At 42.1% G+C, this 14,484-nt stretch overlaps 1 protein-coding gene across 1 annotated transcript in view; it reads right to left on the bottom strand.

Annotated features, from left to right (window-relative positions):
• Positions 1-6,556: 6,556 nt before the first annotated feature.
• Positions 6,557-14,484, bottom strand: part of adgrg6 (adhesion G protein-coupled receptor G6) — a gene marked incomplete at its 5' end in the record, with an annotated part of 26,392 nt that continues 18,464 nt past the window's right edge. The window contains 2 exons of the mRNA XM_079180759.1: positions 6,557-8,017; positions 13,959-14,114. Coding sequence (XP_079036885.1) covers positions 7,806-8,017; positions 13,959-14,114 — 368 coding nt within the window. The 3' untranslated portion in view covers positions 6,557-7,805. The remainder of the gene's footprint in view (positions 8,018-13,958; positions 14,115-14,484) is intronic.

The raw sequence follows: 14,484 nt of genomic DNA, 5'->3' as shown, positions 1-14,484 counted from the left end.
CACAGGAGTCCTGAACTTCCCCAAACCACCTCAACTCCCCTCAGTAAGTGAAGCACTTACTGTGTGTGTATATATATATATATAGCACCCTCAGAGCTTCTCAGGGGTAGATATTGTACTTTGAACTGTACTACAGTTAACATTTGGATGACCGTTTTTCATCCCCTTCCTGTCCAGTGGACACCACGTACCTCCAGATGTGCTGTCTCACTTCTCTCAGGGCTTCTGTAGGATACAAAAGTCTCTCAGTCAGAAACTAATGCAGCTAATTATCGAGTGCCAAAGACGCTTTCGCCTCATAAAAGATGAGTGTATAACTGCAGGTGTGTTTCATATAAACCCCCCCCGCCCACTTTACCACTGCTCTCCTCGTGGCCTCCATGCAAAGCAGCAGCTGAGGCCGAGTGAAGTAGAACTACTGACACTCAGCTCAGATGTGAGAGCAGCGGTAAAGAAACACATAAAAGTTGAGTAAATAAACAGTAGAGTTGAGTAAAGTAGGGAAAGAAACAGTTAGTGGGCAGTAAAAAATGGGCCAGATTTTGATTTATTTTATTGATCCATTAAAAGAAGACCTGCTCAGTAGGGTTAGGCCATTTCTAATACAAATATGACTAAAAGCAGCTATAAATTAAAGTTCGGTTCTAAATAACGTCTACACACTTTAATCGGACTGACGTGAGGTTCTTTGTATCTTCTTGGAGTGAAGAGAAAAAGTTACTTCCATACTTCCACTTTAATTTAATCTGAGGAACGGACTGTTTACCCGAACGACCTCCACATTATGCGTAACCCTCGTTCCCTCCCTCCCTCTCTCCCTCCCTCCCTCCTCCGTCTCCCCTTCCTTCCGACCACACTTTATACTGTCGGTATATTCGGGTTTATGAGGTCTGATGTGTGGTCAACCTCACCCCTCCTTCCTCCCTTCATCACTGTTTTATGAGGAGGCAGATCGGGTCGCCGTTTTAAACTCTAAACTCTAAACAGATAATTGAACGCATTGTGCTGATGGCCGTCCGTATATGTTTCATCAGCATCAGAGAAGAGTGAAGGATATTTGTGATGTTAAGGGAGGACGGAGGAGGTGATGTGAGGAGAAAGTAAAAGAAAAATATTAAAAATAACGGCAGAAAGTCTAAATATCTCTTCACAGGTTATTTAGAGGGGTTGTACTTACTGTCATGGAGTTTTCTCTTCTTCTGCGTCCTCCACTTCCATCCTTCCTCCTGTGATCTCACCTCCTACCTTACTTCCTGCTCACCCTCTCTGAACTCACTTGATCACCTGAGTTTGTTCACCTGTCTGCTCAGCTGCACCTGGTTAGTCACTAACTCTTCAGAGGGCAACACTCCAGAAACACTTGTAGAATATAGAGGAACTCTAGCGAGGTGTTTCAACACGTGGCCTTCATCAGGGTCATCGTGAAACATCTTCCAGACAACATTTAAACAGGAAGCATAAAGCACAACCACTCATTTACAGCCACACACATATAGCAGCCAATGGCACACCTGCAAAGGTGTGTTGGTATTTGGTCATGTGGCTTCAGGCCAATCGTTGGCAGAGAAGCAAGGAGAGCGTCTACCTCCACAAACTAAAGGGAGAACAGGCCGGAACCCAAAATGTGTTGTTTGAACTCTTCATTTCAAACCTTTCAAACCTTTGGACTCTATGATGCTTGGTGGATGGACACCTGATGTGGAATTTTCAATGTTTAGATGTCGGGCAATATTTTATATTTTTATACCTAATGCAAATTCAGAAAATGCACCACTGTTTTTGTTTGTTTAGTTTGTCATGTTTTTATTTGTGTAGCAGATGAGCTAAAGCTGCATTTTCTTGTGCATCCCTGTGTTGCATAATGACAATTAATTCTCCCTGAAACCTTGAATAACGTGCTTTATATAGAAAGAGGAGAAAAATCATAAAATCCACATCAAGAAATACATCATTATAGTACAATTCTGAAATACTTAATTCTGAAATGAGATGATAGATGAGATGATAGATGAGAGGATAGATGAGATAGATGAGGATAGATGAGATGAGATGATAGATGAGATGATTGATGAGATGATTGATAGATGAGAGGATAGATGAGATGATAGATGAGAGGATAGATGAGATGATTGATGAGAGGATAGATGAGATGAGATGATAGATGAGATGATTGATGAGATGATTGATAGATGAGAGGATAGATGAGATGATAGATGAGAGGATAGATGAGATGATAGATGAGAGGATAGATGAGATGATTGATAGATGAGAGGATAGATGAGATGATAGATGAGAGGATAGATGAGATGATAGATGAGATGATAGATGAGATGATAGATGAGAGGATAGATGAGATAGATGAGGATAGATGAGATGATAGATGAGATGATAGATGAGGATAGATGAGATGATAGATGAGATGATAGATGAGAGGATAGATGAGATGATTGATAGATGAGAGGATAGATGAGAGGATAGATGAGATGATAGATGAGATGATAGATGAGATGATTGATAGATGAGAGGATAGATGAGAGGATAGATGAGATGATAGATGAGATGATAGATGAGATGATAGATGAGAGGATAGATGAGATGATAGATGAGATGATAGATGAGAGGATAGATGAGATGATAGATGAGATGATAGATGAGGATAGATGAGATGATAGATGAGATGATAGATGAGAGGATAGATGAGATGATAGATGAGATGATAGATGAGAGGATAGATGAGATAGATGAGGATAGATGAGATGATAGATGAGAGGATAGATGAGATAGATGAGGATAGATGAGATGATAGATGAGATGATAGATGAGGATAGATGAGATGATAGATGAGATGATAGATGAGAGGATAGATGAGATGATTGATAGATGAGAGGATAGATGAGAGGATAGATGAGAGGATAGATGAGAGGATAGATGAGATGATAGATGAGATGATAGATGAGATGATAGATGAGAGGATAGATGAGATGATAGATGAGATGATAGATGAGATGATAGATGAGATGATTGATAGATGAGAGGATAGATGAGAGGATAGATGAGAGGATAGATGAGATGATAGATGAGATGATAGATGAGAGGATAGATGAGATGATAGATGAGAGGATAGATGAGATGATAGATGAGAGGATAGATGAGAGGATAGATGAGATGATAGATGAGATGATTGATAGATGAGAGGATAGATGAGAGGATAGATGAGAGGATAGATGAGATGATAGATGAGATGATAGATGAGATGATAGATGAGAGGATAGATGAGCGGATAGATGAGAGATGATAGATGAGATGATAGATGAGATGATAGATGAGATGATAGATGAGCGGATAGATGAGAGGATAGATGAGCGGATAGATGAGAGGATAGATGAGATGATAGATGAGATGATAGATGAGATGATAGATGAGCGGATAGATGAGAGGATAGATGAGCGGATAGATGAGAGATGATAGATGAGATGATAGATGAGATGATAGATGAGAGGATAGATGAGAGGATAGATGAGATGGTAGATGAGATGATAGATGAGAGGATAGATGAGATGATAGATGAGATGATAGATGAGAGGATAGATGAGAGGATAGATGAGAGGATAGATGAGAGGATAGATGAGAGGATAGATGAGAGGATAGATGAACTCAACCCATCTACAAAACACACTTAATGACAATAAAGATTGAGTCGACCTCTGAACTTTTAATTCCCTTTAATGTTGAAATGCTGAAGTGAACTTCCAGATAAGAACATCACTGACAAACCAAACAACAACATAATATATAATACAAATACTAAACAACAGTAAAAGCCAAGATCAATTAATATCATCAGAACATATCTGGTACAATTCTTTACCTTTTAAAACCTCTCAGTGGAAATCAACAACACAAAACCAATGAGTAGATGTAAAGTGTCTCAATGGATCTCAACACATTTCTAAATGGGGAAAGAGAAGTTTGGTTTATTTTTGGCTGATTTCCCTTCACGTGTCCGTCTGCATGGAGATCCTCTTTAAACATCTCGAGCTATTGAAATGAATTATTGAACCAGAGCCAACATTAACAAGTCAACATGTGTGCCATTAGACACAAGTCACAACAGTCCTTTTAATGGAGGGGATTTAATTTAGTGCTGTTTAGTAAGCGGTCTGTGGCTTTATGTTTCCACCCTCGGGCTGATCCCGGGTCAGTGACGGTCAGGATAACCGAGCTGAAACCTGCCAAACACGCCTCATCTGGTCCTCCTCGGTGTGTGGATGTTGTGTAATACATCTTCTAACACCGGGCACAGCAGAGAGGAACTCAGGCCAAGCTTCACTCCACAGTGAGGCTCTGGTGTTGAACACCGCTGGCTCCCTGTGGACGATGGAGGTCCGGGTAGCCAACACTTGATGAGTCATCCGAAATCCTAAAATTCCTAAAAGGATCTCTGTGTTTCACCTTTCAGTACGGATGATCGTCTGGATTAAAACAAAGATCCAAATGAAACAGAAGCTGAGAAACTGTACATCCAGAAAATAAATTAAAGTGTAGCACAAAGAAAACAAAAAAGACAAAGAAGAATAAAGACTTGATGAACTCTGTATTATATCGGTGCTGAGTTCATCCTCTCTCCACTTAACCTTTGAAGTGATTCATTCATGTTTGGAGGAAAAACGAGCCTAAAAATGACAAATCGCCACCAATTATCTAAAAGGACACATGATTCATTTATTCTCTTTTATTAACATGAAACTGGACGATGTATCATAAATATTAACACTGCCTTATACACAGAGTGCAACAGTGAGTTGTTGGTCTTTTAAAAATGAATAGTAGGTATATTTAGGTAAATATTGTCCCCCAAAAAAGTTGAATTAAGTTGTCTGGTGCCCTCCATTCATTCTAATTAAAGGGTAAAAAACAAACAAACTGTTCTCCTTAGTGCTGGAAAAATATTTAATATGCCAAGTTTGAAGCTAAATGATAAGTTTTAAAAAGTAAAAGTATATCCGGTCAGCTCCAGTGAGAAAGTAACAAACAAATACAGAACGTGTTGCACTGCAGTGAACAGGAACAGTGAGGTTCATACATCTCTACGCTGACGACTGGACGTCCTACATGAACCAAACTGTCACTGCTGTGACTCGTAACAGTTCAAAAACTCTCCTGGGAAATGTTTGTCCTTTCTGGCTTCATTAAAAATAAGAAATAATGCTTCAAGTCTTGTCGACCGGCTGCTTTGAAGTTGAAGTGTTGACTTTCACGGCAGCATAAAGTGTGGAATAATGTGGACATGCCTGATGACTCAATCTTTTGTAATATTTGATAAATAACTGGGTGATTCTGGAATAACAGAGCTCCTGGATGGGCCTGTTGCTTTAGAACATAGTGTAATACCTGCGTGTCATAAAGAGTGATTCTCTCACTGCTCGTGGCATCGAGCCGTGCAGAAGACATTTCCTCTGCTGACATTTTTGATTCCTCGTCACATTTAACGTAAACATTTCACTTGTGGTGCTACGATAATAAAAACATGTCGGCAGATTCCAACGTGAACTAGATTCTGTAGATTATTCAAAGTATTCAGGGAATTGTTTGTGGTGAGTTTTGCTGCTGTTGAGTCTTTCAGATTATTAAAGATTATTAGAGTGAAATTCTATCTCCTCCACTGGAGTTCTCAAAACCCAGAAGAATAAAACCCAAAACTATGTGCAAGGCTGGACACCACATGGGGAACGAGTTCTTTCAGTTCTGTGGACAAACGGACCATTTAAAGTGATAATATCATATCACGCTGAATGGCTTTCATTGAAAGATTGTAGCCACTTGTATGATATTGTATAAAAAATCATATTCGCACATAAACAAGAATCCTCACTGTGGCCATAAATGAGAACTGTTATGATTGCTAAACTTTGGCTGCCGTGCGAAGGGGGCGGAGCCTCAGTGGTGAGCTCGGCTCTTATTATCGTCAGAGAGGAATGTGGCGACTGACGGGCTAAATATTAAGATTATAGATTTTTGAAACATTTGTTTGGACACTTTTAAGGTTTGAGGACATTTTCAGTGTTAACATATTTCCAATAATTCTAAATATGTGTCAATATGCTTTGGAATTTGGTCTTTGTTTTTGATGATAGTATAGATTACATTGTGACGTAAATATGTTCTGTAGCTCACACGATGAAGACTCACTCTTCTTCTGTGTTTCAGCCGTCCCAGGGTTTCTGCCTCTCCGTCTGCGTGACGGTGAGTTGGAGAATGTTTGGGTGTGTATGTACGGCGCCGGTGACCCTTCCAGGACCCCGTGAAGGCATGAACTAAAGCAACCATCCGGATACATTATGACAATATAGAATAAGGCACATAGAATAGATATTTACATGGGATATGGCTCCACACACACACACATGCACAAACGATCAGTTTGAACAAACATCACAGTCTAAAAAAAAAACACCAAAACCTACAGGGTTTTTTCTACCAGAACTTTCTCCCCCTCTTATCTGCCCCCCCCCCCCCCCCCCCCCCCCCCCCTTCATTTCCTCTTCTTTGTCCATTCTGGCAGCCAGGTCCGGTTCTGTAATTTGATTTGATACAGTAGAATCACATCACCGTTCTCTGACCACTGCGGAGCTCTCACACACACTCATACACCAGGAGACCCGGGGATGTGGGACCAGAATGTGGGACCTGGTCCATGATTATGGGGTAATGGGCTCCGGGTTTTTAGCAGTCGGTTGCAGCAAGTTCACAGATTTCCTTTTGAAGATTTTGCAGAAAAAGGCAGATTTTCTCTTGATTAGCGGACGATTTCATACGAAGCAAAGACGTTAAGTCGGTGGCTCTGGTTTAGACCACGGAGCTGCTGGTGCATTGACACTGAGGAAAGCTGAGCTCGTTAGTATTCTGTCACACAAACCAACCAGCTCTTTATGAATGTTGATGACGAGATAAAGACATAAAATCAGGTGGATTAAACACCTTCGACCTCTGTGACTGTTGCTCTGGAGGAACGTCAGAGAAGCTGCTGTGTTCACACCAAAACGCAAAGAAAACTTTCTGACCATCACGTGTGGTTCATCACCTCATCTGGAGGAGTATTCACTGTGTCTATCCAGACACTCGTCGGCTGGTTTACTACCCAGAATAAACAGATTCAGCTGTGAGTTAACTTCAACAAACATTCAGAAGATGCTGAAATAACGAGATAATGATGTTGATTTGTCAAAAGTCTGGATTCCTGCTTTGTCAGGTCTGTCCACAAGATGACAAGCTAACAACTGTTAAAATGGTTGTTTTCTGAATGGAGTCTGGATCAATCAATGCTAAGCTATGCTAACATTGTAGCTGCTCCATCATCTAGGTGTAAATAGGTCAGCGTGGTTATTGTTTGAACCGTAGACAGTCTGTGGTTCATACTCATACATTCATACACAAGAGTTTCTGAGATTCAACACCTTCAGGATGTCGGTGACGACAGGAAGAGCGAATTCCACTTCATCATGTTTACATTGACTTTGTGCGAAAAGTTCAATTTGCGTTTGGTGTGAACAAACTCATTGGAGGCTATGAAAGAGATCTAGAAGACTTGGGGCAGTTCCAGAACTAGAACCAGAGAGTTCTAGAGGGTTTAAGAGTTCTTCAAGAACACAAAAGGTTCTAGATTCTTGGGTGGCAGTTCCAGAACAGTGGGGCAGGTTCCAGTGTTGTGCTTCATATTGGAACCTTTTAACAGCCGGGAGGATGACGTCACAACACTCTCTGGACACAAAGCTCTAGAACAGCTCTGGAACAGCTCTGGAACAGCTCTAGAACCTGGTGCTGTGGGCGAAGCTGTCAGACATGATGATGTTCTTGTAGAAGTTGTCGGAGCGCGTGGAGCAGTAACCTCTCACCTTGTCGATCATCTGGCTGACGGGGAGGATGGAGGACGAGGAGGAAGAGGAGTTGGGCTCCGCCTCTGACGATGAAGAGCACGAGGAGACGCACTTGGGGCTGGTCTGGTTGGAATAACTTTTATCTGCATCCAGGGAGCACGAAGGGAAGAGAACAGGGACACAGAAGGACTGTTACTTGATGCAATAATCATTGAGTTAAAGGACGACGGGCGAGGATCAGGCCGTCAGCGCTCAGTGGAGACGCTACGACACGTTTAATGTCGCTGGTTTGAACACATTAACACACAATTATAAAGATTTCACAGCAAGACAAACAACATACGGTTTAAATAACATATGAACAGCATGAGCGTTTCAGGAGAGGAAAGCAAGGAGAGGAACGTGAGGGACAAACACAATGTAGTCGACATTCATCAAATATGAATGTGTGTGTGTGTGTGTGTGTGTGTGTGTGTGTGTGTGTGTGTGTGCAGTAATATCTGGCACCACAGAACATCCATGATGGCCTCCAGCCACAAGTAAGTGAATGACGAATGTGGAAGATAAATAAATGTTACTCTCCTGGTGGATTATCGGTGTCTGGTCCTTCATTAGAGCAGCTGTGACTGCGTCTCAATCCATGTTTTCAGAATCAGATTTTATGATGTATTGAGATTTATAAATGTGAAGACATATAAGATATGTTATAAGATAATCCTTTATTTACAAACTAAACGTCTAGTTTAGTTTGTAATTGTTCAGTTGTGTTGATGTCGTGAGGCTCCGAGCATGAAATGAGCTCAACAACACAGCGAGTGTGACTCAGAGATGTGCTGGTAGACTGAAGGTGTAAACTAACCTCCACTATAGAGAGGAACTCTAAACTCATATCTCAGATTCATAAACTACTTTATTACCTTTAGACAAACCCGGTAAGGAAAGAAGTCAAGTATTACTCGTTTTATGAAGAAACAAAGGTTGAATATTCTGTAAACTATTTGATTTGACTGCTAAATATTTACTCAAATGTAGATTTTTAAGACTTCCTGTTATTAAAGCATTTAAAATGAATAAACGTATAAACGCAGACATGTAAATTGGGAGAGTATAAACTCATCTCCTCTCTCTTCTCCTCTCCTCTCCTCTCCTCTCTCCTCTTCCTGTAGTTCAGTCAGAGTTCCTCTCTTGTGGTCACATGACTGTTCAGATGAATCAATCATGACGTCATAGTTTCACACTTTAATGTTTTTACGCCATCATGTTAAAGTGAACTCTTTATTAGAGGAGACATTTATAATGAAACATGAAATATCACAGTTTAAAGCTTAGTTTTAGCTGCTTTCTCTGACGGAAGCGTTCGTCACACAGGATGTGTTCATAGACTGTTGGACATCTGATGATAACAGTTTTTACAGCTTCTGGTTGTGATGAACGGTGTAGTTCTGGCGATCGTCCCGCCGGCGGGTTTGTTTTCTAGCTAGCATTAGTTAGCGGTAGCGGTAGCAGCCTGGCTACTGCCCACAGCAGGAAGCAGTGCTGTGATGAAGCCTTTCTTCTCCTGCCATTATTCAACGGACAATATTTACTTCAAAACAACTGATGCGAACACATTGGCTGCTCATAAATCATATCATATCTCCATATATAGCAGTAGATGTACTGCATGTGTCTCCCGCTGCTGATTTGGATTGATTGTGTCGATGCTCTGATGAATACATGGAAGCGATGACAGCTGGCAGTTTGACTCTCACAGATCTTCTTCGATGTGTTTTGGAGCAACACCAGAGTTTGACACATGTGGACTTTCTTATAGAAACTGAGCCAAAGCAGTCAGGCTGACTGGATGAACCGAGCCCAGACCGTCTGGTGTAATGTAGAGCAGGATATGATTAAGAATCACGCCGTCCAGCCAAAAGCTCGATCCCCGCTCGCTGTCATCCCTGCTATCGGAGCCGAATCAATCAACAGAGGAATGAGGTTGCGTGTTGCTCAACATGCAGCAATGACTCACAAACTTCTCTTCGGTGCAACACGAAGCCACATGAGTGATCGGAGGTCCTGCTGGCGTGGTCCGCGGTCACGACTTCCCTGCTTCCTGCCTTCCTTTTCACTGTTAACCATGATTAAAGCTCCTGGCTGCACACGGCTGGTCCCGTCCAGAAATTCAGACTTTTAAAAAAAATGCCCTATGATGTCATGCGCTCAAATACACTCCAGAGTGCACTTTAGGACAGAGATGGAAGCTGAGGGGGGAAGTGAGGGTCAACCTCTGGTCATGAACGACGGATTCTCTGACATCTGGAATTATCAAACATCTGGAAAGTGTAGAATGAGAGTCTGACGCTGAGCACAGACACAGAGAGAGGAGAACAATCCCACATTCTTAAAAGTACCGTAACGCATTTAAATTCAGTCGTTATTTTAGATGCAACACAAACACGACTGTTTGCACGGACTCCTTAAAATTGCAATTCAGACTTTAAAGTGTTTTATATTGACAGTGTATCAACCGAGCGTCCTGTGAAACGTGGTCGCTCGTACCGACAAACTATGAGAATAATCCCAGCGTATCGTCACACAACAGCTCGTATGATTTCATACGTAAAGTTTCTCCTCAATGATGGTCCATTTAGAGTCACACAGACCATAAAGCAGGGGATGCTTTAGGGGCGGGGCTACACAGTGATTGACAGGTCTCTACCAGAGACGTGTACGGCGTCTCTACGTCACTCCTCCTCAGTCCAGATATGGTCACTTCCTGTTCACTGGTTGCAAAAAAACAAGATGGCGACGACCAAAATACCAAATTGGAGGCTTGAAAACATCAGCCCACGAACCAACGAGTGACGCCAGCACGACTACGTCCACTTCTTCTTTACAGTCGATGAACTAAATGTAGCCTCCGTTAACGTTAGCTGTTAGCTACGTTGTTTAGCCAAGCAGGACTGTGCTTGCCCACCGGCTGCTAACGTAGCTAACGGCTAACGTTTAGCTAGCTCTCTTCCTGCCCACTTTAACACAGATTTCGTGCGTGACTCAGGACGAGAGCGTTCAAGCACAGGGGCGTCGTCCTGGTTTGCACATGCTCAGTACGGATCGGGTAGTGAGCGACACGAGCTGTTAAATGATACGATAATATGGTATCAGATCAGTGCATAGACTCACATACACATATATGTACATTTGTATATCTATTCCACGGCCACTCTGTCTAATGAAATGATGTTTGTATGCTCTCATGATGTATATATGAGTTCTATATTGTGGACCACGTCTCGGCTCATGAACTCCTCCACCTGACATCATTGTTGTCACCACCTCTGTGCTGCCTCAGAGCACGATGCGTGAATCATTCAGCAGGAGTGTTCAGTTCTTTGGCAGAGTTCTCGATCCGATAACGGGGAATGTTTGTCTGGCGAACAGACATTCTGAGAAGACTTCAAAAGGTTGCTGAACAAGGCGCTGCAGATTAAAGGCCAAACTGAGCCTTAGTGCCCATTTCAGCATGTAAAGGTGTCGGAGCGCTGAAGCTTCGCCAGACAACATCATTCAGTTACAGGCTGACGTGGTATTATTCATCTATTGATTTATTATCTCATGGAAAGAGCTAAATCCACTCGCAGACGCTGCTCACCTGAGGGTGATAGAGCTCCGTTGGTCGTCCAAAAGAAGTTATTAAAAGTCATAAAACAACACGTGGTGACATATTCCTTCATCGTGAACACGGGTCACGTCATAAACGGTACGGTAGTTTATGACTGTATCACAGGTGCATGACTGAAAATACGAACGCAAAATGGAATCTGGCTTTGTGTTTATCGTACTCTGTCTGTCTTTGGTACTTTAGAGGTTCACCCCCTTTAGTGTTTCTGTTGATCTAGTGTTCTTCTGCAGAAATGTTTGGGAACATTCCGGTGAGATGAAACATTATAGATACGGGAAATTCTCTCTAATTATTGGAAGTTGTGTGCAAATGCTGCTCAACAAAAATGAGCCAAGTCGGCCTGATGGGGGCGCTATAGTTAAGGTCAACTTTGACAAGTCATACCTGCTACACCGTAAGTTTATTGATTGATAAGATTTAGAAAAAACGTAGTCCCGATATCCAGCTCCATTCATTTTGAGTGAAAAACGCATTTTTGAGACATGATTGGTCTGATTGCTACCAGATTGACCAATGAGCTTTAAAGGGGCGTGGCTTAGCACATCAACAGACCTAACTTCACCGTTGGGCCAAACGTCACGAAAGACGAATGTTCCGATAACAATTGGAACGTATCCTTCAAGTCAACCAGTAGGGGGCGCTACAAATATAAAACAAATGGGCGTGGCTCATCATAAATACAGAAAGTGTTTTTATGACTGGCTTGGTGTGTTTCATGATAACCATGACGGTGGAACCAGGTGTGTACGACTGTGTTTAAACGGCTCAATAGGGGGCGTCACCAGGTCCAAACATGTGCACATGACTGCTGCACATTTAACCATAAACTAATGATGAAACATCACCAAACTGTTTATAACCAAGCTGTATTAACATTGACCAACAGGGGGCGACATGTAATACAGGTGGGAAAGTTCCAGAGCCTCCATCTTTCAGCTAGCAACGGGCTGTGCTAGGTGCTATATTTGTTTTATTATGTTTTCATTAAATATTTTATTTATTGTTGTCATTTATTTTTATTTATTTCATTCTTATTTTAAATATTTATTTCATAAAGAACTGGCCTTCAATAAGAATAATAATGAATATTATTATTGTTATTATTATTTGACTTGGTTTCTCATGTTTTCTGAAAGGAGAAGAGAGACTTGATTTGAATGAGCTCGACCGGTCAATAAAACGAATGAATGTCAGTAAAGAGGAAGAAAAAGCAGAAAATATGTCAAAAATTTTGCTTAAGTTTGTGAAACTCAATCACGGATCGGTTTCATTACTTTGCTCAGATTATCTTAAAGCTTTTTATAAACCTCCTTCATCTAGAATAGGATTGTTCATCATCAACATTTGGTGTTAATTCTTAATAAACCCAAATGATTGGATGAGTCACTGGCGCTCAGCGTTAGCCGGGTTCACTGTTAAACACGGCGGGCGTTAGCTGGTTGCAGTCTGTCGGGGTTGTTTTTGCACCCTGGGGCACTCCGGGTGGGCGGAGTTGTAGCTTTAGTGGTGTGTCAATGGGTCCCCCCCCCCCCCGGCGTGCCTCAGGCTGGAGAACAAGACGGCGTGACCTTGTATGACATCACAGTGACCAGCCAATCACAGCACACAGTGGCTGCTTTCCCAAAATGTCTGCCGGCAAAGTTGTTTTTTTGAATCGTCTAATTAAACGTTTGGAAGCTGAATTTGAAACCCTCCAGATCCGCTTTGACCACCAACACATTTTGGGAAACACAGCGCGGATCACATGATGCCGGAAGCAGGAAGTCAATCAGCCAATCAGCTTTAAGCTTTACCTCCGTCGGTCCTCCACTCTCGCTATTGGATGGAAGAGCTTTCTACACACCAAACACAGAGGCAGACACACGGACATCAACGAGGGAGCAGATATTACACATTTACATATTCACATTGTTTACTTCCTCTGTGATTTAAAGAGACAGTAACCAATAATCAGCTCTATCGCTACCTTTAACACTATTGTGTTATCTGAATATACAGCATGTATTATGATGTATTATGATGTATTATGATGTATTATGATGTATTATGATGTATTTCTTATGATTGTGTCTCTGTTTCTCACCTGTCTCTGTGCATGTCTCACCTGTGCATGTCTCACCTGTGCGTGTCTCACCTGTGCGTGTCTCACCTGTGTGTGTCTCACCTGTGTGTGAGCATGTCTCACCTGTGCATGTCTCACCTGTGCATGTCTCACCTGTGCGTGTCTCACCTGTGTGTGTCTCACCTGTGTGTGAGCATGTCTCACCTGTCTCTGTCTCACCTGTCTCTCTGCGTGTCTCACCTGTCTCTGTGCGTGTCTCACCTGTGTGTGTCTCACCTGTGTGTGAGCATGTCTCACCTGTCTCTGTCTCACCTGTCTCTGTGCGTGTCTCACCTGTGTGTGTCTCTGCGTGTCTCACCTGTGTTGCTGTGTCTCTTGGTGAAGGGGTTTAGCGTAGCTTTAGCTTTGGAGGTCCAGTGTGCGGTGGTGGAGCCGAAGGAGCTGGAGGACAGAGACTTGCCCAGGTGGTCTGAGCTCACCTTCTTGGTGTTGTTGGTGGCCGTCTTACTCCAGTCTGACGAGAGACGGAGACAAAGATCAGCCAGACGTCCTCAATGATCAGAGTCATGGATGAATGCACCATTTAATAACGACATAACGACATAACGACATAACGACATAACGACATAACTACATAACGACATAACGACATAACGACATAAAGACATAAAGACATAACTACATAACAACATAACTACATAACGACATAACTACATAACTACATAACGACATAACTCCTCCTTTAACGGATCCCTTTGCTGCTGTTTTTTGATTAATGCGATATTTATCGTTCAACTCGTTGAACTCGTTTCTGACTGCTGCATTATATTTGACTTTAAGGTTCAGACAGAGAGGCTGTCTGTGGTTCTGAAACAGACAGACAG

The sequence above is a fragment of the Pholis gunnellus genome (genome assembly GCF_910591455.1).
Source record: "Pholis gunnellus genome assembly, chromosome: 19".
Taxonomy (NCBI): Eukaryota; Metazoa; Chordata; class Actinopteri; order Perciformes; family Pholidae; genus Pholis; species Pholis gunnellus.
The sequence above is the reverse complement of the archived record's forward strand: the minus strand, read 5'-3'. Positions and strand labels throughout refer to the sequence as shown.